The 24,890-nt window shown below is 46.9% G+C and overlaps 1 protein-coding gene and 1 long non-coding RNA gene across 5 annotated transcripts in view; both read left to right on the top strand.

Moving 5' to 3' along the window:
• Positions 1–19,257, top strand: part of LOC309522339 — a 232,792-nt gene extending 213,535 nt beyond the window's left edge. The window contains exon 3 of one of the 4 annotated variants that reach the window (XR_014215042.1): positions 19,198–19,257. This is a non-coding gene — a long non-coding RNA (uncharacterized lncRNA). Of the gene's footprint in view, positions 1–16,986; positions 17,106–17,945; positions 18,591–19,197 lie in introns of those variants that run through there. The other 3 variants (XR_014215043.1, XR_014215044.1, XR_014215045.1) reach the window with 3 other exon arrangements.
• A 2,918-nt stretch (positions 19,258–22,175) lies between these two features.
• GNL3L (G protein nucleolar 3 like) overlaps positions 22,176–24,890 on the top strand; it is a 29,351-nt gene continuing 26,636 nt past the window's right edge. The window contains exons 1-5 of the mRNA XM_082205596.1: positions 22,176–22,300; positions 23,192–23,306; positions 23,412–23,449; positions 24,010–24,111; positions 24,451–24,567. Coding sequence (XP_082061722.1) covers positions 23,297–23,306; positions 23,412–23,449; positions 24,010–24,111; positions 24,451–24,567 — 267 coding nt within the window. The 5' untranslated portion in view covers positions 22,176–22,300; positions 23,192–23,296. The remainder of the gene's footprint in view (positions 22,301–23,191; positions 23,307–23,411; positions 23,450–24,009; positions 24,112–24,450; positions 24,568–24,890) is intronic.

Here is a 24,890-nt window from a genome sequence, read left to right as displayed (position 1 = left end):
TCTAAAACTATCCAATCACTGAATGTCACTTTTCGATCCTTCATTTGCATAACTATCTACAGTATCCCCCTGCTGGCCCCAGGTGAGAACTTCAGTACATAACAACTCAAGACCTGGAACCACTCCCAAAGTTCATCCGCTTGATCCTGTTGCTGCTCATTTTTAGGCAGGAAATGAAGATCATTTTATTTCACTGAGTTTTTGTTTCACTGAGTTTATTTCACTGAGTTTTCTCTTAGCTGATTTTTTTTATGCTTCTGCTGCTTTTCCTGACCTTTTAAGACTGTTTTGGTTGGCAGGACTGCAGTTGTGATGTTTCTGAACCCTGTGCATGGTTTTTATTTTTAACTGTAAACTGTCTATCATATTTTACAGAAAGAGGTGGGAGGTAAATTTGCCCCCACCTGCCTGCTAAGCGCACACCCTCTTCAAATAAAAGCAGCCCACACTGACCACCCCATTCAGGATATAAACAACGACAACACACACGGCGTCTTCTGCTTCACCACCATCCCAAAACACAAGTTGTATTAAGTCCTGTATATACACAGTGAAATATTTCCTCCATGCTATTTAGATGATACAAATTCATACCCTTTGAACACAGAGTCTTCCCCAGACACTTACTTACTTACTTATTTAATGGATTCAAATAGTTTATTTTTAAATTTAAAAAATAAATGTGCAAAGAAACCCCCCAAAGTGACATGTAAAATAATAACAACATATAATCCTATTATTTCATACAAGCGACTGTAGACATGGCAAGTATCAGCTCTGTGGGAAGTCCTGTGCCCTTTTAAAATGTGGGGGTTTTTTTGGGGGGGGTTATTGAGTTGTTGTATTTTGATTGTATATACAAAGGTGTTATATTTTGATTTTCTTCTGTGAACTGCCCTGACACCTCCGGATTTAGGGCGGTATATAAATAAAATAAATAAATAAAATAAAAATGTATTCAGGTTGTGTGTCTTTAGCACACCTGTCTATGACTTGGGCTCTGTATAAACTTTCCCTAGCACCATATTCCTTCACAAAAGGGATGGGGAACCTGTGGCCTTCAAGATGGACTACAGATCCCATCATCCCCAGTCATCATAGTCCGTGGTCAGGGATGATGGGGGAGCATCTAGCAGCATGGTTTCCCATCTTGATGGGTTCTGGATTACTGTCCTGCTAAGTGTGTGGAAATGGCCTCTGGCCCCACTGTGGCTAGAACCACCTCAAAATGTCACTGCCCATGGCAAGAGTAAAAAATGGCACCCCCTTCCATTGATGGGGGTCAGAACATTTTGCTGCTTGAAGTGATGGACAAGATTACCATCTCTGCCCCCTTCCAGGCATGAACGCTAAATGGATGGGGAACTGAATATTTTTTCAACACAAGGCAGGTCAGCAGGATGCCACCACCCTGAGTACAGCTGAGGAAGCACAGGGCAGGCCACAGCTCTGTCCTTCAGCATCATGCCATTGCTCCCACCCTGGCATCTGCCGCCTGAGGCAGTCGCCTCGCACTACCCAATGTTAGGACCGGTTCTGTGTGGGAAACAATCCACCGGGAAGTTCTCTGGCACAAGTCCAATTGACCTATTGGTGTTATTGCACTGCTCCTGTTCATTAAAAAAAAACAACAAAAAAAACACAACTTAGTGGAAGATCTTCCTAGTGGTTTGGGCCAACAGTTTACATCTCTCTCCCCATCTTTCTGCCCTTATTAGCACACAAAATTTACCATTCTCTTGACTCAGCATAGGGCCCCGGCCACAAACTCCCAGTGTAAACCGTCATAGTTGCTCTATTTTTGGATACATAATCTGACAGGGGCAATGCAGACACACCACTAATAAACAGGTGGGGCAGAATGTCTAGGTCTGGGTACCACATCACCCTCCAACACCTGCAAGGGCTCCCTACTCCTCTCAATTAAAAAAAAAGGTTGGATTAGGATATTTGGTTGTGTTCCCTGTGTGTTTTTGGAGGGGGGTAGATTTTTTGCTTCTTTGTGGTAAGTTCTGAGCATCACCAGTTTTCCTTCTGTGAAATGGGTGTTTTGTGGTGCCCATGACAGTTCATCAGACATCCAAATGTGCTCCTGGGCCCAAAAAGGTTGGGGTTGCCTTGCCTACTTATTCCAAGGGTTCTCTCCTATGCCTGAACTGACTGGTGCTGACTGGCTCTGTGAAAGAACAGCTCTGCTAGACAGCTGCTAAAAATAAAATAAACATAGCCTGGATCAGAACCAGGCCAAGGCACAGTACTTAAAAGAAAAACCCCAAACCATAGGCATGCTGGCTTGAAGGGGGCGGGACAGAAGACAGCCAGTTGGCAACCTGAGGTGCTGCTTCTACCTGTACTGTCAAACACGAGGAGCAACAAGTGAATCGTTTCTTAGTAGCCAATATTCTCACTTCTGTTCCAGTTTAACTTTCTTTGGTGGTGGGTTCTGAACCTGGGACTTGTGGGAATTCAGTCTAGGCCAGGGGTCAGCAAGGTTTTGTTACGATATAGAAGCAATGCGGCCGCGAGCTGGTAGCTTGAAAGCAAAACATAATGGGAATGTTGGGACTGTTCCGTGGGAAACAGAGGGACAGTCTATTCACAGTGCAAAGCACCGGAATTAGCTCAGAGTGTAATATGAGCTGTACAGGAAGTACAGGCTGAGTTTGTCTCTCGGCTGCTGGAGTTTGAAGAGAGCAGACGTGTTTTCTGTAACGCTGCAAAGACAGAAATAAAGGCATGTAAATACGTTTCTGTCTATCTCTTTCCCCTGCCCGGGGGGGGGGGGGCAGGAAAGAGGGGCGGTGTTCTTCTCACGCTGAGAAGGATCGCCTATCGCGACCTAGCCTGTATCCTGCCGGGGAATGCAGACAGGGAGGTCAACCGGAGATCAAGCCGGGTGCCTGGAGAGTGGCCAGTTTCTCCTGATAAAGGCTTGATTCCCAACAGGTTTACCTCGCCTGGGCTAGTTCACTCCAGCGGAGATCCCTCTATGGGCCGGATCGTGCGCGCACCCGCCATTTCCGGCACCTGCGTCTAGGCACATCAACAGGCCAATGGAGCACATTACTGGGAAATCAAGTGGAGCATTGTTCCTTGGTTGAATAAAAGCTTCTAGGCTTCAAGCAGTGGGGAGATGGCTGTGCACCTCCAGTCTCGTCTATTCCTCCATGGGACTAGAATTCTTTTAGCCCCAAAATGGAAACAACAAAAAGTACCGATGAAAGAAGAGTGGCAGATGAAGATGATGGACTTTGCAGAACTGGCGAAGCGGACAGGAAAAATCCGAAACCAGCATGATCAATATGTGTTTGTAAGGTGTGTATTTGTAATATTGTGAAAACTGAAAAATAAAGTTTTTTTGATTTTTTTTTTAAAGCACTCTGGAAGTGTATACTCGATTCTGACCAAACAAAGCCTCCTGATGTGTATTTTGCTCTAACTCCATTTCTATGCAAAACTCTATTTGAAAATGTGATGGCACAGAGGTGGGGGAAACAGAGATTACTAGCTAACTTGGTATCTCTTAAACCTGCTGAAATTTATATGCAAATTCTGTTAATTATGCTGTTGCAGCATGTTAGCCTCCATCTCTTATGTGCTCTGTCTTCCAGCGCTGAACAAATGCCTCTCTCTCTCTCTCTCTCTCTCTCTCTCTCTCTCTCTCACACACACACACACACACACACAGAGAGAGAGATTGCCTTCACACACATCAGTTAGCTGCCTGCATCTGAGTGCAAGCAAACAGAGTCCCATTTTTCTTCCCCCCCCCTTTTCCTAAAAAAAAGCAAAAAGCTGTTTCCATCTCAGAGAAGATGGTGGCATCTTGGTTTTGGATAATCCCACAAAGCCAGCAATCCAATGGTTAAGGTTAAGCGAGAGCTCCCAGTTGGCTCCTCTGGGCATTCTTGGCAGGAGCTGCAGAGATCATGCAAAAGGCTTTGGCTCCAGCTGCCAGGCTTGTGGCCTCTCCGAGTTCAATAGCCACTTGTATAACTAGCCCCTCGCATCCCTGCTTATGGGGTTTTGTCCCCAAGCCAGAAACACTGCATCTGTAAAGGCAGCCTGTCGAATGGTTAGAGCGCTGTGTGCATTGGAAGGGGGCAAAAGGGACGGAATTATAGTTTCTGGGTTTCCTGTCCTTGGCTTTTCTGAGAAGAATTTCAAATGATGCCTGGAAGATCAATTTTCCCCACCCCACCCCAATCTTTTCAGTGGCAAAGGGGCTAGGCTTCTGCAGGGACCCAGCAGGCAAGATGGCCAAGGGTCCTTTGGTTACTTTCTAGAGTAGACCACACACTTGTATTCTGTCCATGGGGCTCAAGGCAACAGACATGATGTCTCCCCTTTCTGTCCTCAGCTAGGTTCAGATGAGAGAGGTTGACTGGCTGAAGGTCGCCCAATGGGGCTTCATGGCTGAGTAGGGATCTGAACCTGTATCTGCCTGGTCCCAGCCCAGCACTCTAACCATTAACTGCAATGGCTCTTAATCGATCCAGGACTTGTCATTGTTTAGTTGTTTAGTCGTGTCCGACTCTTCGTGACCCCCTGGACCAGAGCATGCCAGGCACTCCTGTCTTCCACTGCCTCCCGCAGTTTGGTCAAACTCATGCTGGTCTCTTCGAGAACACTGTCCCACCATCTCGTCCTCTGTCGTCCCCTTCTCCTTGTGCCCTCCATCTTCCCCAACATCCGGGTCTTTTCCAGGGAGTCTTCTCTTCTCATGAGGTGGCCAAAGTCTTGGAGCCTCAGCTTCAGGATCTGTCCTTCCAGTGAGCACTCAGGGCTGATTTCCTTCAGAATGGAGAGGTTTGATCTTCTTGCAGTCCATGGGACTCTCAAGAGTCTCCTCCAGCACCATAATTCAAAAGCATCAATTCTCCGGCGATCAGCCTTCTTTATGGCCCAGCTCTCACTTCCATACATCACTACTGGGAAAACCATAGCTTTAACTATACGGACCTTTGTTCAGCAAGGTTTTGTCTCTGCTTTTTAAGATGCTGTCTAGGTTTGTCATTTGTAATCCAGGGCTAGTATGTGTCTACTGCCCTCTGCTGCTGGGGATAGGGAGGGGTGGATGGGGCTTCAAATTTATTCTTCTGAACGTATTTCAGACCCCAAGGTATCCACACGCAGGCATCCCACTTTACTAATGTAAGGACTTATAAGAATACTCCTTTTGACTGGAAAGGTAACTCTATAATGGAACACTTATTTTCATGCTTGTAACTGACATGCACATGGTACATAAAAACAATTTTAAATCAACGAAATAAAAGCTGCCTCACTGAATTATTGGATTGGCTAAGTTCTGAAGGGACCCATTTTGGTCTAGGAGGCTGTGACATGCTGGAATAACATGGGACGGCAGCCATTTAAACGATCCACATCTGGCAACTCTCTTTGTAACCCAGAGCAAAGAAAGCTGTTATGTACTAATTTTGTGGCATTGCAAAGACCCCTTTATTCTCCTCTGGGTTATTCCCATCTATAAGCCTACACATAAATGCACTTTTGGCAGTTAATCTGAGCCGTTCAGTCAGCAGTCTGATTATTCTTCTGCGTTCTATTTTTTCCTCAAATTATTCTGAGTCATATCCTTACATAGACAATTTGGATTCCAAGTGGTACAACACAATGCACTCAGTCCCAAACAGCGAAGAAGATTACATCTCTGGGTTTTGAAACCAGATTGAATGGAGGCTAGGTTCTGCTCCTGTTGTAATTTTAATGCATTGTTGCAAGCAAAAAGATGCAGTACACTGCTAAGTAAGCTCAAATCCTCCAGATTTAAAAGTGGAACAAGGCCACTTTGCACTCCACATGCAAACCAGGGCCAGCTCTACCATTAGGCAGAGTGAGGTGATCGCCTCAGGCAGCTGATTTGAGATATCATGAGAGGGCAACAAATCATTATTAGAATTTTTTAGTGGCAAGGAGAGGAAGAGGTGCTTGTGGGATTTTCTGCCACATGTGCCAAAATGCCTTGGCTGGCCTTGGATATTATAGAATCATAGAATCATAGAATCATAGAGTTGGAAGAGACCACAAGGGCCATCGAGTCCAACCCCCTGCCAAGCAGGAAACACCATCAGAGCACTCCTGACATATGGTTGTCAAGCCTCTGCTTAAAGACCTCCAAAGTAGGAGACTCCACCACACTCCTGGGCAGCAAATTCCACTGTCGAACAGCTCTTACTGTCAGGAAGTTCTTCCGAATGTTTAGGTGGAATCTTCTTTCTTGTAGTTTGAATCCATTGCTCCGTGTCCGCTTCTCTGGAGCAGCAGAAAACAACCTTTCTCCCTCCTCTATGTGACATCCTTTTATATATTTGAACATGGCTATCATATCACCCCTTAACCTCCTCTTCTCCAGGCTAAACATGCCCAGCTCCCTTAGCCGTTCCTCATAAGGCATCGTTTCCAGGCCTTTGACCATTTTGGTTGCCCTCCTCTGGACACGTTCCAGTTTGTCAGTGTCCTTCTTGAATTGTGGTGCCCAGAACTGGACACAGTACTCCAGGTGTGGTCTGACCAGAGCAGAATACAGTGGCACTATTACTTCCCTTGATCTAGATGCTATACTCCTATTGATGCAGCCCAGAATTGCATTGGCTTTTTTAGCTGCCGCGTCACACTGTTGGCTCATGTCAAGTTTGTGGTCAACCAAGACTCCTAGATCCTTTTCACATGTACTGCTCTCAAGCCAGGTGTCACCCATCTTGTATTTGTGCCTCTCATTTTTTTTGCCCAAGTGCAATACTTTACATTTCTCCCTGTTAAAATTCATCTTGTTTGTTTTGGCCCAGTTCTCTAATCTGTCAAGGTCGTTTTGAAGTGTGATCCTGTCCTCTGGGGTGTTAGCCACCCCTCCCAGTTTGGTGTCATCTGCAAATTTGATCAGGATGCCCTTGAGTCCATCATCCAAGTCGTTGATAAAGATGTTGAATAAGACCGGGCCCAAGACAGAACCCTGTGGCACCCCACTAGTCACTCTTCTCCAGGATGAAGAGGAACCATTGATGAGCACCCTTTGGGTTCGGGCAGTCAGCCAGTTACAAATCCACTGAGTGGTAGCATAGTCAAGACCGCATTTTACCAGCTTCTTTACAAGAATATCATGGGGCACCTTGTCAAATGCCTTGCTGAAATCAAGGTAGGCTACATCCACTGCGTTCCCTTCATCTACCAGGCTTGTAATTCTGTCAAAAAACGAGATCAGGTTAGTCTGACATGACTTATTTTTCAGAAATCCATGCTGACTATTGGTGATCACAGCATTCCTTTCTAGGTGCTCACAGACTGTTTGCTTAATGATCTGTTCCAGAATCTTCCCTGGTATTGATGTCAGACTGACTGGGCGGTAATTATTTGGGTCCTCTCTTTTCCCCTTTTTGAAAATAGGGACAACATTTGCCCTCCTCCAGTCTGCCGGGACTTCGCCTGTTCTCCAGGAATTCTCAAAGATGACTGCCAGTGGTTCTGAGATCACATCTGCCAGTTCTTTTAATACTCTTGGATGCAGTTCATCTGGCCCTGGAGACTTGAATACATCTAAACTAGCCAAATATTCTTGTACTATCTCCTTAGTTATTCTGGGCTGTGTTTCCTTTGCTGAATCATTTGCTCCAAATTCTTCAGGTCGGGCATTGTTTTCTTTATCGGAGAAGACTGAGGCAAAGAAGGCATTGAGGAGTTCAGCCCTTTCTGTGTCCCCTGTTTGCATTTCACCATCTTCTCCTCTGAGTGACCCCACTGTTTCTTTGTTCTTCCTTTTGCTACGAACATACCCATAAAAGCCTTTTTTGTTGCTTTTAACCTCTCTAGCAAGCCTGAGTTCATTCTGTGCTTTAGCTTTTCTGACTTTGTGTCTACACGTGCTGGCTATTTGTTTGAATTCCTCTTTGGTGGTTTCCCCCCTTTTCCATTTTTTGTACACATCCTTTTTTAATCTTAATTCAGTTAAAAGTTCTTTAGATAGCCACCCTGTCTTCTTTAGGCACCTTCCACGTTTCCGTCTCATTGGTATTGCCTGTCGTTGTGCTTTTACTATCTCCCTCTTAACAAACTCCCAGCCATCATGAACTCCCTTTCCTTTTAGTATTGCTGTCCATGGGATCTCACCCAGCACTTCCCTAAGTTTTATGAAGTCGGCTTTCTTAAAGTCAAGAAATTGAGTCCTAGTATGCTTGGCTGCTCCTTTCCGCTGTATAGTAAACTTCAGAAGAGCATGATCACTCGCGCCTAATGATCCTTCCACATCTACCCCACTAACCAGGTCATCAACATTGGTTAGGACCAGATCTAAAATGGCTGTTCCTCTTGTTGCTTCTCCCACTTTCTGGACAATGAAGTTGTCTGCAAGGCCAGTGAGGAATCTGTTTGACCTTATGCTCTTGGCTGAGTTTGACGTCCAACAAATATCCGGGTAATTGAAGTCCCCCATTACTACTATCTCCCTTCCTTTTGCATGCTTGGCCATCTGTTCCAGGAAGGCATCATCTATGTCCTCCGTTTGGCTTGGGGATCTATAGTAAACTCCCACAATGAGGTCTCTGTTATTCTTCTCTCCCTTAATTTTGACCCAAATGCTCTCACTTTGGCTTTGAGGTTCTAAATTTTGGATCTCTTCACAGGTATACACATCCCTGACATATAACGCCACTCCTCCTCCTTTCTTGTCTGGTCTGTTTCTCTGAAATAGATTGTATCCCCCCATTATTACATTCCAATCGTGGGACTTATCCCACCAGGTTTCAGTGATGCCTATTATGTCATATTTAGTTTGCTGTACCAAGAGCTCAAGCTCATCTTGTTTATTTCCCATGCTTTGCGCATTAGTGTAGAGACATTGAAGTCCATTAATCATTCCCCCGTGTCTCTTATTTAAGGATTTTTTCCTCCCACCACTAGGTCCGCGTGCTGTTTGCTCCATTTGGTCTATGACATTTGGATGATCATCTTCATTAATTGATAGACTCCTACCTTCAGGAGCACTGTCTCCCTCCCCCACATTAGTCAGTTTAAAGCCCTCCTGATGAGGTTTCTGAGATTTTTGGCAAAAACATTTCTCCCAACCGTTGTGAGGTGCAGCCCATCACTTGCCAGAAGTCCATCTTCAAGAAACTGCAGTCCGTGATCTAAGAATCCAAACCGTTCCTGTTTACACCATTTGCGAAGCCAGCTGTTCACTTCCACTATTTTCCCCTCTCTCCCTGGGCCACGTCGTTCAACTGGGAGGACAGACGAGATGACAATTTGTGCATTTAGTTGCTTCAATTTCCTGCCGAGAGCCTCGTAGTCTCTTTTGATCTTCTGGAGGCTATTGCTTATGCCTCTTGACTGTTGTACCTCAGGCAGCAAAATGCCTTGGGCTGGCCCTGGTTGGGACTTTGCTGTAGGTCCTTGTGCAAAATATATTTTGGGGGAGCAATTTCCCAATTTAGTCTTACTATACACCTTCTGTTGCAGATGAAATATCCCAAAGACAAGACATTTAATTAAATAGGATCTATAAAGGTGATCTTCAATTTCCTGTCTCCAGCCTTAAGTTATCCATCCCTCTCTCTGCCTCCTTCCTGATCCTGGCTTCAGGACAGGCAAGATGCCATACCCTCTCCTCGCAGGTGATTGGTGAGAGGGGTGGGATCTGTCAAGCAGGCCTCCTGCATTAACTCAGCCTGCCCAGGAGCCCCACACCCACAGAAGACTATCATTCCTCTTAACCCCAGAAGCTCAGGACTGGACTATAGCATCTGACTTTGGGATTGGCCTATTGTGAGGTAAAAAATGGTGGCTCCTTCAGTCCTCTGGGCCCTGGCATTTGTCCAACATGGGATGACCTCTGTCATTAGCTGGAACCGCTTGCTGGCAATTCAGGGCTGGGAACTCCTAAGCAGGGCTGCCAGACTCCCATGGCTACATTCACACTGTCACTTTAAAGAACTCTTTGTGAGAGACTTGACTTCACTGAACCTGGATGAGCCATCTCAAAGGGCTTGAGCCCATGCTTTTAAAAGCTGCAAGGCAAGCAGACATTCACCAGGTACTATTTTTGCCCATCCTCGCTAACCCTGCATGCTCAAAAAGCTTTGCCTGCTGACTATCTGCTTGCCATAACAACGTAAGAGATTTGCTGGATCAGGACCAGAGGTCATCATTCCCCACAGTGGCCAGACGGGTGCCTATGAGAAAGATGGTGCTCTTCAGAGACATGGTGTCGCCAGTCCTGGAGGCAGAAGAAAGTCATCGCGGATAGTTTAAAAAGCTTCTAAGTTGGTAGCCATCACTGCATATTTCTGTCTATTCCTAGACCAGTGTTTCCCAAACGTTTTTGGGCAACGGCACACCTGTTTACCGGAAAAAAATCTCGCGGCACACCACCATTAAAGCCCCGCCCCGTGACGTCAGCGCGCAGTGTCACGCCGGGAGGGACGCACAAAAGTGAACGTTTTTTCCCTTCCCCTTGCCGGGGTGGGAGGAGGCAGCAGAGCGAGGGACTGAGGGACGGCGGCAGCTGAGGCGGCAGCGGCTGTTGTGGTGGCGGCGATAGCGGGCGGAGGAGGAGCCGTCGCCGGGAGTTGCTGCTGCTGCTGTTGCTGCTGCTGCCCGGACATGCCGGCCTCCTCCTCCTCCGCTGTCTCGCGCTCCTCCCTTTTGCGCGCGCTGCCCCGCCGCTTGGCACCACCACCGCGGAGCCGCCCCCGGCTCGACGCGGATCCTCGCCGCCGCCGCCTCTCGCCGCCCGCCTCGCCCGCCTCCCTCCCACGGCACACCAGCCGGTGTCTCACGGCACACTAGTGTGCCGCGGAACACCGGTTGGGAAACACTGTCCTAGACTTTCTTCAGAGTGTCTGTCACATCTTGTTGCAATAAATGCCTCATTTTAACTACACACTGTGTGAAGTGTTGTCTTCCTCTTGGCTCTCCTCAATCAGCAATCAGTTTCATTAGACAGCTTCTACTATTATTGGGGGGGGGGAGGAATCTGTCTACTTTCTCTTCACCATCCATGTGTAATTTAATATTCCCCTATTATGTCCCACCTTACGCATCTTTTTGCTAAGCTAAAAAGCTCAATGTAAACTTGACTTCAAGGAGAACTGCTCCTGCCCCAATCGTTTTGACTGCCCCTTTCAGCACTTTTCTGGGCTCCGCAATATCCTTTTTGAGGTCCATTGACCAGAACTGTACACGGTATTCCTACTGCAGTTGCACTGCAGATTTAATCGAACTATGGCAAGTTCTTAAAGAAATGGGAGTGCCTGATCACCTCATCTGTCTCCTGAGAAATCTCTATGTGGGACAAGAAGCTACAGTTAGAACTGGATATGGAACAACTGATTGGTTCAAAATTGGGAAAGGAGTACGACAAGGCTGTATATTGTCTCCCTGCTTATTTAACTTATATGCAGAATTCATCATGTGAAAGGCTGGACTGGATGAATCCCAAGCCAGAATTAAGATTGCCGGAAGAAATATCAACAACCTCAGATATGCAGATGATACAACTTTGATGGCAGAAAGTGAGGAGGAATTAAAGAACCTTTTATTGAGGGTGAAAGAGGAGAGCGCAAAATATGGTCTGAAGCTCAACATCAAACAAACGAAGATCATGGCCACTGGGCCCATCACCTCCTGGCAAATAGAGGGGGAAGAAATGGAGGCAGTGAGAGATTTTACTTTCTTGGGCTCCATGATCACTGCAGATGGTGACAGCAGTCACAAAATTAAAAGATGCCTGCTTCTTGGGAGAAAAGCAATGACAAACCTAGACAGCTGCTTAAAAAGCAGAGACATCACCTTGCCAACAAAGGTCCGTATAGTTAAAGCTATGGTTTTCCCAGTAGTGATGTATGGAAGTGAGAGCTGGACCATCAAGAAGGCTGATCGCCGAAGAATTGATGCTTTTGAATTATGGTGCTGGAGGAGACTCTTGAGAGTCCCATGGATTGCAAGAAGATCAAACCTCTCCATTCTTATGGAAATCAGCCCTGAGTGCTCACTGGAAGGACAGATCCTGAAGCTGAGGCTCCAAGACTTTGGCCACCTCATGAGAAGAGAAGACTCCCTGGAAAAGACCCTGATGTTGGGAAAGATTGAGGGTACAAGGAGAAGGGGATGACAGAGGACGAGATGGTTGGACAGTGTTCTCGAAGCTACCAAAATGAGTCTGAACAAACTGCGGGAGACAGTGGAAGACAGGAGTGCCTGGCGTGCTCTGGTCCAGGGGATCACGAAGAGTGGGACATGACTAAACAACTAAACAACACCACCACCACCATACGTAGGCTTTAGAAGCTGTGATATATTGCTGAGGGGGGCAGGAGAAGAGAAGGGGAAAGCAACTCTTCAATCACCAGTCTTGTCTAGGACTCATCCAGAAAGTATAACCAGAGACATTTGGGCAAATTTTTAAAATGTTACCCCTGAAAAAGAGGATGTGTCCTGGAAAAAGAGGACAAACGGCAACCAGGGGGGTGGGCAGAACTGAGTTACCTGTGACACAATTGGTCAGTTATTTATTTATTTTTATTTACTTGAATGGGGGGCAGTTCTCCCCCGAACCCCCTGGCCATACCACCTGCAACCAGGGGCGAAGGAAGGGGGTGCGGTAGCTGTGGGGAAGCCCTGGGTGTCCCCACTGAGGGGGGTGACAAAATGCCGGGTGGCACTCACCATGGGGCCTGCAGTGGGCCCAAGGCTCTGTGCTGCCCAAACGGTCTGCCCACTGCCCCCCCCCAGCTGTAGGGCGACTGAGTGGGAGGAGGCAGGCAGACTCTGAAGGCCCCATGGTGCGCCCTGCCCCCTATGGACACCTCGCCCCTCCCTCACCCTGCCCCTATGGACACCTCGCCCCTCCCTCACCCTGCCCCTATGGACACCTCGCCCCTCCCTCGCCCTGCCCCATGGGCAGCTTGCTCCCCAGGCGCCCGAGCGGCTTCCTCCGCCGCTGACTCTCCCTGGCAGTAATACTGGTTTTAGCCCTCTCACTGGTCAGAGTTGAAGTTGTTATTTACAACTTTAAAACAAGATGCAACAAATTTTCCCTTGTGATCTCCATAGTAGACAATTTTAAATGTTGCTTGTAGATAGATAGATAGATAGATAGATAGAGAGAGAGAGAGAGATAGGTAGATAGCGTTAACAATTTCTAAGCATTTTCTTAAAGCATTTTCTTAAAGCGATAGGCTATCCATTTTGGGGGCCTGGTGCCCCTCCCCCAAGGAGAACCTCCAAAAAAGCACACTGTGGAGGAGAGTTTCCTGCCTGTCACTCAAAGAAGAATTCAAACTCTGGCTGCAGCGTCTACCAAAATCTTTAATGTTCAGATCAGTGCGATACTTGGGCAAAATGTCATTAAAAGGCACAGCAGGTTCAACACATAGCCAAGCAAACAAAGGCATTGATCCAGAAATGAGAGATACCCTGGCTTAGGAGCTAACTCCTCATGAGCCCATATCCTCTCCAAAATTTGAGGAGGCCGGGAATCCCGCTCCCCCAAACTGTTGACGGCCATTGCCATTTAATTGTGTGTGGCGTGTCATGTGACTATGTAGGGCAGGGCTTATCGCCTGCCCGCCCCCCATATTTTATTCAAGTTGGCCCCCCAGCAACCCTGTTATTAGGGAGTGGGGCCGGCACTAATTTCTCACCCATGCGCAGTGATCCCATGTTGAAAACAAACCCATTTGTATCCACTGTATTAATGCGCCAAGGGACTATTTTATGTGCCCTTATGACTGGCAGGTGGTGGAAGGAGCGAGCCAGAGTCTAGTGAGTGAGACTGTCCCTGGCAATAATACTGGTTTTAACCCTCTCATGGGTCAGAGCTGAAGTCTCACAGAAGTTGTTATTTACAACTTTAACAAGGGATACAACACATTTTCCCTTGTGATCTCCGTAGTTGGCAGTTTTAAATGTTGCTTGTAGATAGATAGATAGATAGAAAACTCATAAAAAACAGCAAGATGACGATTTTAAAGAGAATCAAGAAAAGCAGATATACCTGATGACTAGAAAGGCCAAGGGAAAACAAAGATACAGTACATGAAAGAACGTGAGGGGCGAAATCAAGTTTATTTCCCTTTCGACCAACAAGTCTTTGGATGTCGAAGGAGCAGAGGAAAGGGTGGGTGGAGATGAAGTCGAAGCTGATGGAAGGCACTGGGGGTCACTGAGCGCCTTCCCTGTCTCTCCATCAACAGAGGTCATCGTACAGGGTGACCAAGGCCCTTTCTGTGCCAAAAGCAGGCCTAAACCCTGATGGAAATGGAGCCAGAAAAGCAGCTTCTTCCAAGGGCCCCTGGATCTGGTCTGCAACCGCTCGCTCCAGAACCTCGCTCCAGAAGTTGGAAAAACCAAGACGGGTAAGATTTTAAGACAGGTAAGACTTAGAAGTGAGACGGGTAGGGGGATCTAGGGGGATCCAGGGGGAAAGAAAGCTGTGCATGCGAGCAAAGCAGAGCAGAAGACAAAATAGTTCCTTCGCTAATGGGCAGAACTTCCTTTTATGTATAATGTGGCTTCCAAGGAGTAGAATAACAAACCCTCTTGAGCAGCTGCTTAAAAGTGGTGGCATTTGGCATATGAAGCCAAACGAACTGTACTTACTGGGCAACCGCAGAAGAGGGTCACCAAAATATTGTTGAGTTTTTGTTCATTCAGATGTATATAAGTCCAAAAGGTTCCAAACATGCCAGCATTTTGCATCCTCGCCAGTAATTCTGTTCCCAGGGGTATTTAGGTATTTAGAATACCCATTTTAAAAGCTGATGCATCAAACTGCTTCTTTTGTAACAGTTGCCTTGCTGATTTCAGTGTGAAAAAGCAAATAAGGCATTTTGAGGGTGAATCTACTGATGGCAATGGCAGAGGCGGCCTGGTAGAGGCCTTGGAGTGAGTAGAGGTTTTCACCATTTTGCCTGCCATTTTTAAGGAAAAAAAGTCCAGCAAACATTTAAGCACAAACATATTCACAATTAGGAAGGCTGAGCCGTGACCATTTTTTCCTGTACATAAAGGGCAGATTTTTTTTCCAGCTAATGGTAAGGCTGAAATGACTGAGAAAATATTTGAAATCTTATGAATCCCTGGTCTCTGGCCATTTTTACTCATACATAAGGGGGTGGCTGATTGTTCCACTAATGACCAGAGAGGGCCACACAAAATCATAATAACCCACATTTGTCAAATATTTTGGAATAGATGTCTGTACCCTTCAATCCTGTAGATAAAGGAGGCATGTAGCTCCCAATTTTCTTTGCCTGGGGTACATGTATGATTGTTTAATGCAGGGAACACGATCCATAAATGCTGAGACTTTATTAGAAATTTAATTTGACCCAAATTGTAATCCTGACTTTTTGGTGAAAACTTGCATGATAGGGTTGCTGGGTTTCCAACAAATACTAAAATCTGGATCCTCACCAGTACTTCTGTTCCTAAGGCAATATATTTAAAACCTGGTGTGGCAAACTGCTTCCTTTGCCTGTAACCTTTCACTTGGTTACCTTCAACTGCAATCGTAGCTTCTATTAAAAATACTTTCGAATTCTCAGAGGCAGCGATAGGCACTGATAACTAACATGTAATCTCTACATGCTCTATCGGAATCATAGCAGCAATAAAGTTGTGTGTCTTCTGGATGAAGGTGAGTATCTTGTGCTTGGCTGAGGGGGAAATCTCTGTTGTGTTCTGCCTGCAACTCTTTGTACAAAGATTCTTTCAGGTCGCAGTGAGGGGGACCATTCAAGCACCCTGAGCCTGTTGGAGAAAAGGTAGGCTCTAAATGGAATCATACATCCAATATGCAAACTAAATATTCCAAAGAGCTTGTATAGAGCAATGTTGGTTATTCAATCCCTTTTTTCAGAAGAGCTGCGATCTCGAAAGCCGAATGCTGTCGCTCTCTGTGCTTCTACCTGGAGGGACTTCTCTTGCCGGGACACCACTGCAGGGGAGGCCCTTTCCTGTGCCATCACCACACAATAAGGTACATCTTTGGGTGGGACGGCCATCCTTGTTTTGTTCCAGCTCTTTTTTTTTTACAGACCTCACAGAGCTACCTGTGCCAGAATCAGATCTGCTCCATTGACAAGTAAGAGGCAGTGTCAGAGCTCTTGATGCATCAAGTGAACATCTGCAGTGCAGAATTGAGAGACACCTGCGTCTTGATTGCGCTGCTTTAGGTAACCGGCTGTTTTTGCTCCTGTGTCTGGAGGGGAGGGCTGCTGAAGACCCTAGTCTCTTCCAGGTGCATCTCAGGGACGCAAGAAATAGAATTTTGCAAGCCTTCAGGAAACTTAACGGCAAGTGAACTTCACACTCCACAATTCAGTGATCTTTTTCAGTACAATCCTTTTGGGCTGGCTTCTCCATTTCCCCCCGCTTGATCTCTTCACAGTTCTGTCCAAGAGCCCATCACACTCAGGTGAAGCCAGCTCTTCCTGCAGAAGTCAGGTCAGTAAAAACAGCTGTGTTCCAAAAACATTTCTCTGGAATTGGCGGGAAAGGGCCGGGGACAAACTAATGAGTCCAGATTGCTTTTCACAGACCAGCAGAAGGAACTTGCAGGCCCATGAATTCACATCCGGAGGGACAAACAAAAAGGTGAGCATAAAGGCAGAATTTGAAGACTGGAACCAGTCTCTCTGTTCTGCACTGCAAATTAATGGCAGTCAACATGGCACTCTGTGACGTAAACACATCTAGGTGAATATCCCTTGCTCATGGCAAGGGATAAAACCTCGATTGTGTTCTGTCTGCAAATTCATAATTCTTAAGGGTTTTCTTTTTTCCTGAGAGAACATTCTGTATTCAGAGTGTTCTCTCAGGTTTTGCTTTTCACCTTGCTGCATTGGCCAAAAAAAAGCAAAAGACGCTGGTGGTTGGCGCTCCTGGTTTCCAGGACGGGGTTCAAGCCCCTGCGGTGTCCCTGCTTACTTCCAGTGCAACCTCTCTCTCTCTCTCTCTCTCTCCCTTAAGAACTAAATGAAGTAAAGTGCTCCTGTGACGCATCACTGGTGTGTGGCTAAGACAAGGTGGATTGCATGGATGATTCCCATCCTAGCACTCCTTGCCATAGGGAGCAAAATACTTCACACACACACGACTGTCTATTAATTTTGCATTGTTTGTTTAGACATTTGCTCCACTTCCCAGTGGGGAGGAGTTGCGGTGGACCACGTGGTCACCATCTCCCCACCGGGGGCTTGGGACTTTGTCCCCCGTTGCCCGGGGAATCCCAGCCACCTCAGAGCCCGGCCACCCAATCCGCTGGCCGGGGGCGTGGCTGGGGCTGTTTAAACCCGAGGTGCGAACCAGAGGTCTTCCTTCAATCACCTGCCCTCCCTCCCTATTTTGCAAGTTAGGCACTGGCCTTGCTATGGACTTCGGTTAGTCGCCTTGGTTGTCTGAGGGGCCTGGTAGGAATTTTTCCACTTGGCAAATTGGCACTGGCCACTTGGTTTTTGCCTACCTCGTAGCAATTGTCACAACTTTGTTAGGGTTGCGGTTAGGCATTGATTGACCTTGTGTGGGGGAGGTGAGGTGTGGCCATCACCTGCCCTTCCAAGCTTAAGGGTATTCCGTTAAGGGAATCCTTGGGTGTTGATCCTGTCCGAAGCCCGGTTGGGGGAGAGGACCCCAATGGGAACACCAGGGGGAGCTTGAGTTGGTCTGCATCGACAGGGCTGCCCCTACCTGTGGCTTACCCTTACCGGACTTCCTGCACTGCGGACAGGAGTCAGATATAGTTGGGTCCATTCAGTGCCCAAGCCAATAAGGCTCACATTCTATAATTTAATAAAGTTGTGGCAAAATTTGCCCAATAACATAAGCCTAGTATCTGTGTCTCTGTGTGAGTTATTTCCCAATGAGGGGGTGGCTGCGGGGTCTCAACATGCAGAGTAACCTAAATATACAAACAAACGGATCCTACTTAGATCTTTCAGAATGTGGAGAAGGCCGGGATGAAAGAAGAAATGGCATCATGTTCACTCATTAGCAGAAGAGGAAAAGCAAATATAAGATGCTCAGCTGTCCTATTTTACAGAAGACAGTTGTCAATTTTCTGGGCTATCAGAGGCTTAAGATGTGGACAGGTGACAGTTCTCTGTATGAAGGTGTCCTCTATTTGAATGGCCAGGCATTCCAGGTCTGGCTGAAAGATACAGAAGGAAGAGCAGGGGGACTGAAGTCGCCCATCAACAGATAGCACCTTGGCAGCAGACTAAGCACAAACACCCAGGCCACAGTCTTCCCCACTACAGTGAGATGTATAATATTCCCCTGTAGAATTATAGGGTGACCTAACACATCAGTCATACTCAGGGTAATATATATTCAGCTAAGTTAGTGGTTCTAGTGACTATGACTTAGTAGGATACAAACTACTAATATTTTTATATGGGCATTTACACACAGCATATGCAAATTGGTGTCCATTCCTTTGGCCAAGTGTCAATGGCCACTCTAAGCAAAGACATGTCCAATTTCTGCAACTGGGGTTATCTAGGTTTAGGCCCTTTTGTTTTCTCCTGATCATGAGGATGCAGTTTGACCCTAAGTAAGTTTAGTTTGAAGGAAGACTTACTCCCTAGTAAGTGCACGTTGGGGGAGGGCTGTAGCTCCCTTTCAGAGTGCATGCTTTGTATGCAGGAGGTGGGGTCCCAGGCATTTCCAGATAGGGCTGCTAAGAAAGATCCTTCCAGAGCCACTGCAAGTAAGGGATACCCAGGCATCAGAAGAACTATCCACCCAGATCTTCAGGAGGGCCAAATTTGCATTTTGCAACGTTTCCCACATTAGTTTGTGGAAATTTCTTTCTTTCTTCAGGGTGGTATGGTGCTGAAGGGAACAGCACACCTTCCCCTGCACCTAGAATTCCTACAAACACACCACACACACACACTATATTGGGGAATGGAAGCACCAATGACTCACAATTCCTCTTCCAATATTTATTCTAGTGTGTGTAGTTCCCCTTTGAGAAAATTCCAATATTACTGCATTATAAGGAAGCGCATGGGACACTAAATGTGACACTGATTTGGTACCAATGTTCTGGGCCTGGTAACATGCGACAGAAGTGCTCTGGCCTGGCCAGAGAACAACTTGGAAAGTTATACATGATTCTACAAACCATTGTGTTCACCATAAATCTACTCATAAATCTCTCTGTTGTTGTTTTTACAGCTTTCTCAGAAAATCAAGCATGTGTGAAAGGTCACAGCCACACCATAGATGCAAAGCACATTTAAAGCACATGGTCTCACCCACCCACCCACCCACCCAGAATCATAGGAACTATAGTTTACCCCTAACAGAGCTACAATTTAAGAAACTACAGTTCCCAGAATCCTCTGAGGAAGCCATGTGTTTTAAATGTATGGTGTAAATGGGACCAAAGTTCCATCTGCATTTTCTTGTGTCTCATAGATTTCTCCCCTGACAGAGGACAGTAGTTTCCTTGCTGTAACCCGTTTCTCTATGCAGAGGCCTAAAATCAGCAACAAATTAATTACCATTATGTGACTCCTTCTCCTGCCGCGCACTGGAACACTCCCCCCTTGCCCAGCTCAGCCAGAGGAGGGAGCCTTCCACAAGGTGGCAGAAGGGCTGGGCAGAGCGCTGCCTCTTGCTTTTTTGCCGCCTGAAGCGGGTGCTTTGCCCTGTCTCCTCAGTGGGCCGGCTCTGGTTATGTGGACCAGAAAGCCAAAATTGCATGTAATCAAAACACACTGGGTGCAATGGCGTGCTAGATTGCTAAAGTCTTTCCCCCAGATCCTTTCGACCCCATTTTTTTAATTAAAAAAACCCAAAAACCACCGCTGAGCGCAGAAAGCTGAAAGTGTGCAAGTTACGGTAAATGCACATAAATTGCGGAATTGCTGTATTTTATACCAAAAGTGATTGGCCGATTGGCAAGCTATGCTCCCGAGTTTTGCTTTTGTGTTTATTGCTCTTCTGCGGAAAAACCCCAACCATAGCTGTCAACTTTTGGATTTGAAAATAAGAGATCAGCAGCTTCCCCTGTCCTGGGGACAGTCTACGGGACATCTAACAATCTGGGATAGCAATTTCCCGCAAAAAAAGGGAAGGTTGACAGCTATGTCCCCAACCTACCACACATTGGGCATATTTCCCTATAATATTCATAAACGCATATTGCTCGCCGCCACCTCCTCTCCAACGCTACAGCTAAGGCTGGTGGATCCCGAAGGATCCCCCCACGTGGGCTGGCTGCTCCCTGGGATCCACTGGTCGGCGCCCCCGGGGGGAGGAGAGGGAGGCGGCGGCGATGGAAGGAGCAGTGGCGGCCGGAGGGAGCGCTGTGTCCCGGCCAGGCCTTGTGTTGTATCCGGCGGAAAAGAAGCATGCGAGACGAGGCAGCATTTAGCTGGAAACGACTAAACAACAACAACAATCAAAATCTTAGCAGCTTTATTCTCAGCCTGTTCCCCAATGATCCCAAACATGGAATTTGCCTTTTTCACAGCTGCTGTGCACTGGTGCAACATTTTCACTGAGCTATTCAACACAGCTCCGAGATTTCTTTCCTGGTCAACTGTTGTCAACTTAGCCCCATCAGGATGTATGTGAAGCTAGACCTTGACATTGTATTGCCTATTCGTCCAATTTGGAGCTGTTCATGATTCCCCTTTTGTTTTTACCACCTTAATTAATTTGTGTCATCAGCAGAACATAGCTCAAATTCTAACTCCTCCTTATTTATGAACAAGTTCAAAACAGCTCAAATTGCAACACAGTCCTTTTGGGACTTGCTTCTGACATCCCTCCAATCGGAGAGCTGCCCATTTATTCCTACTCTCCACTTCCTGTCCTATTAACCCGTGGCTTCTAGGTTTACTCAAAAGAGACTTAGTCAAAAGATTTTTTTTCCCAAAGCTTTCCTGACTGTTGCTCTATTGCAGGTCGGATACAGTCTCATGGTGCAAGATCAGATTTGTAGAATTGAAGATTTGCAGAATTTTGAAGATTTGGCATTCTTGTGCGACAAAACCACGTAAAAATAAAGCAGACTTTTTGCAGTGGTTGGAAAATTCACTGGAAAGTGTGGGGTTACGATTGCTAGATATGACCTCATGACACTTCTCTACAAACCACATCAAGCTGAATGTTTAATAAACAGGAACAGTAGTTTGGCATACATTGCTATACTGGTCTGCCTTATCCATATCCACAAGCTGAATGCTCTCAGGTTAGGGATACAGGACTTGTGCAACTGGCTAGAGACTGCAGGCCTGCCAGAAATGAGTCAGAATATTGCTCAGTATGAACAGTACAAGAATACAAAACTGAAGCTATTTTCTGTGTCCTTGCAGACGCATCTGCCACCTTTTGCTCATAGAGTTGAATGCAGGCCAGGATTGCCCAGACAATGTTGGGATAAGCCTCACCCCATCAAAGAAGACCCTTGGACCAAATATATTCACACTGGGATTTAACAGGGCCTCCACCGAGCCTTTATCATTCACTCTCACCCATGTACAGGGTATAAATAATTCTCGTTTAAGCCCTTGCGTTTTTCTTGCAATCTGATGCTTAGCATCATTTTTTACGTTTCTTGCACGGGACTAAAATTCCGTTTTTTACATCCCTTCCGCCGTTCTCTCCATCGCCTATAGCGAGCACGGGGGCGATCGCATATCTAGTTTCCAGAATCGCAAAGCTTTCTATTAAACGCAGTTCCTGCAAACCATCGCCGCCTGCCAGTACTGTGCACCACTCAGAAAACCATTTCCTCCGGGCGATTTCACCGCACGTCTTGCAGCTTTGCACCCATTACTTCCTGCAGGTCTGCAACGTGGGGCTGCTCACGTCCTCGAAGGGATTTCTCTGCAATGGGTTCTGCACTGCAAAACTCCCCCCCCCCCGTGTCGGCTGGGTAAAGACAAAAACCGAAACCCCCCTGCCCTGCAGTTTTGCAAATCGGGTCGTTCCCCAGGCGGAATTCGCAAAGGTCTTTCCGTAAAGCTTTTCCTGCAAATTCACACGTGCAAATTTCCCAACGCGCAAGGCGAGACATTTTTAATACAGCGCCAGCCTCCCCATCTTTCCCTTCCTCCCTTCCCTGTTTGCCCAAGAAATCCCAACCCACAGGCGTGCAAACTCAGCAAAGGGAAGGGAGGGGCGTCCCGGGGTCGCGCGCGCGCGCCGAGCTCCGCCCTCCTCGGGAACGCGCAGAAAACCACGTGTCCCATCCAGGAAGCCGCGTGCGTCGTAGAAAGCAGACGCCGCCGCCGCCGCCCCTGGAAGGGGAGCTTCGACCTGGAGGGTAAGAAGGAGGATCGGGGCCGGAGTGGGCGGAAGGGCCGGGCATGGGGCACCGCGGCATGCAAGTAGACGGACATGCGCGTGCGGGTTACGCGGGCAGCTTTCAAGCGCGCGACCCGGACCTGCAGGCTGAAGTTCAGCAGGGGAGGCGGCACATGGGTCCGGCCGATGGAATCAAACAGTTGTGAGATCTCGCATCCTGCTTCGTGAACGATCAAGGGGATCTTTCAAAAGGGTTACATGACAAATCTGAAGAATCATGAACTGTGCGGGCTGTTTATGCCAGCCAGATTTAATATGTTTCCCTCGAGGAAGATATTTAGCTCTCCCAGAAGCAGAGCGTCTCTGCAAATGTGGTAGGCAGGAACCTGAGACGTTGGAGCATATTTTCTTTTCTTGTGATTTTGGCATTTATGCCAGAAGACAATTGTTAGAGGCCTTACAACTTAACAGGCTCGGCTCTATGCCACCAACGGTTCAGGACCTGCTCTCGGACGGGAATGATCAAATTACTTCAATAGTGGTTACATTTTTGAGTGTTGTCCATGTGGAAAGACTAGGCCATTATAGAGAGATTTAGTGGTTCTTGATTGCTCAGTGATGTGGTAGTGTTAGACTGTATTATTTATGCAAATTGTTATGCCGAATTCGTATTTTCCACATCTGTATACGGTGTTTGTTTTATAATGTGTGGTTTGCTGTGCCTAATAAGATCAAGGGGATCAAGGAGGTGCGAGTGTCCTGTCCAAGGTTTGTGGGCGCTCTCTTCCTTGTCTGTTTATCCCTGTTCTGTTTCTCCAGCAACAAGAGATCACAAGGTTTCGGTTCTCCTCCGCTCAGATCTTTGGTTCTGAAATAGGGGAGCTGGTGGCACCTTTCCTTCCTTTTCCAGTTGCTGTTGATCAGAAAAGAGAGCAACATAGAAGTTTATCCAGAGGTCACAGAAGCTCTCATCGGACAGAAAAACAAACCTCTGCCTCTCTCAGCTTTTGACGCCATGTCAAAAAGTAAGTCATTTTGCCAGGTTTATGGGTCAAACGTTGCATTCCTACAAACTGGGGAGCCCAAATGTAAAATGGTGCTCACCTTTGATTTCATTCCCCCCTCTGCAGAGCAGAAAAAATCCGGGAAGAGACAGAAACATGGCAAGGTGAGCAGAGACTGGCAGCACCAACCGTTCCCCCTCTTCATAAGTCCTTTTGAAAAGTGAAATTTAGCAGGTGGCAGCATGAAGGGAGCCAACAAGGAAAAGAAGGGCCAGATGCACTGAAGGCAGCAGAGACGTCAAAAAGGGGAAAGGCAGAGAGACACCTTTGGATTTGGCAGTGTGGTAGCTGCCGGTAATTTTAGGGAGCTGAGTTTCATTGGAGGAGAGGAGGCAGATTCTGTTTGGGTCAAAATAAGAGCTGTAAAAGACTAAGTAAGCTTCACTTAAATTAAAATCCAGAGTACAGTTTGCAGATGTGAAACATAACAGGATTCATGGGCTCAGCAAGGGAGTGGAAAATAACAGGCTGGGAACTGGGAGGACTTTATTCCTAAGTTTTGAGGGGAAGAGAATGAAGCTTCTGACTGTAGCATTAGCTGGAAGAACAAGGGTCTTTTAATTTTTGCTTTCAGTGAAGCTAAGGTGAATTTCTAGGGTCTTCTATCTCTGATGTCTCGTCCAGTTCATTGCCTTTACCAGTGTGTCTCCTTTGGCTTTCATAGAGAAGGGATGCAAAGCCTCATGGGAAAAAGGACCCAGGAGTGCCTCAGCTGCAACATTTCAAAGAGCATGTCAAGAAAGGAGCAGCGCTAAAAGAGAAAAGGGTGAGATTAAGCAGTGGGAAGCCCTGCATGGGGAAATGAAGGCTGGCTTCTTCGAGTTCCTGCTTTCATTTCCCAGTTTGGGAACCGTGGTTGGGTACCAAACCTTGGCTCTAGAGCAGCTTTTCTCAACCTGTGGGTCCCCAGATGTTGTTGAACTACAACTCCCATCACCCCTAGCTAGCAAGGCCAGAGCCCAGGGATGATGGGAGTTGTAGTCCAACAACATCTGGGGACTCTACTGCTGTAGAGTCTTAGGTTTCAAAGAGCCTGAAAAATGGGCCTCTTTCCAATGGGGCTCGTGGCAACCTCTTTGAGTTACGGCTTTGCACATCCTCTCAGGCTACAGAACTGCAGGAGCGGCAGCGAACAGCACGGCAGAAGGAAATCAGCCGGTTCCGGAGTTTAGAAGGGCTGCAGAAGGATGCCTTGCACAGACAGCAGAATTTTGAGCAGAAGGTACTGAAGTTTCAAAGACATCAAAGCCGACTGCAGTGGGACCCTGTTCATTTAGCTGTTTAGAGACTACTTGTCTGCCTCCTTTTTTGGAGACCCTGTAAGGCAGAGCTGGGGAACCTTTTTCAAAACCGAGGGCCATGTTCCCTTCTCTCTGTGGCACCTTCCAGGGCCACATGCCAGTGGTGTGCAGGAACAGAAGCAACAAATGTACATTTCCCCTATGTACTGTAAACTAGTTTCTACATTCTCAGGCCTCTATCCTGTGTTCCATCCAGACAAACACAGAGCATCATCAGCTCCATGGTTTCCCTGTCTTCTCAACT

Source organism: Podarcis vaucheri, assembly GCF_965113315.1.
Source record: "Podarcis vaucheri genome assembly, chromosome: 17".
In the NCBI taxonomy this organism is placed as follows: Eukaryota; Metazoa; Chordata; class Lepidosauria; order Squamata; family Lacertidae; genus Podarcis; species Podarcis vaucheri.
This window is presented reverse-complemented; position numbering and strand designations above follow the sequence as displayed.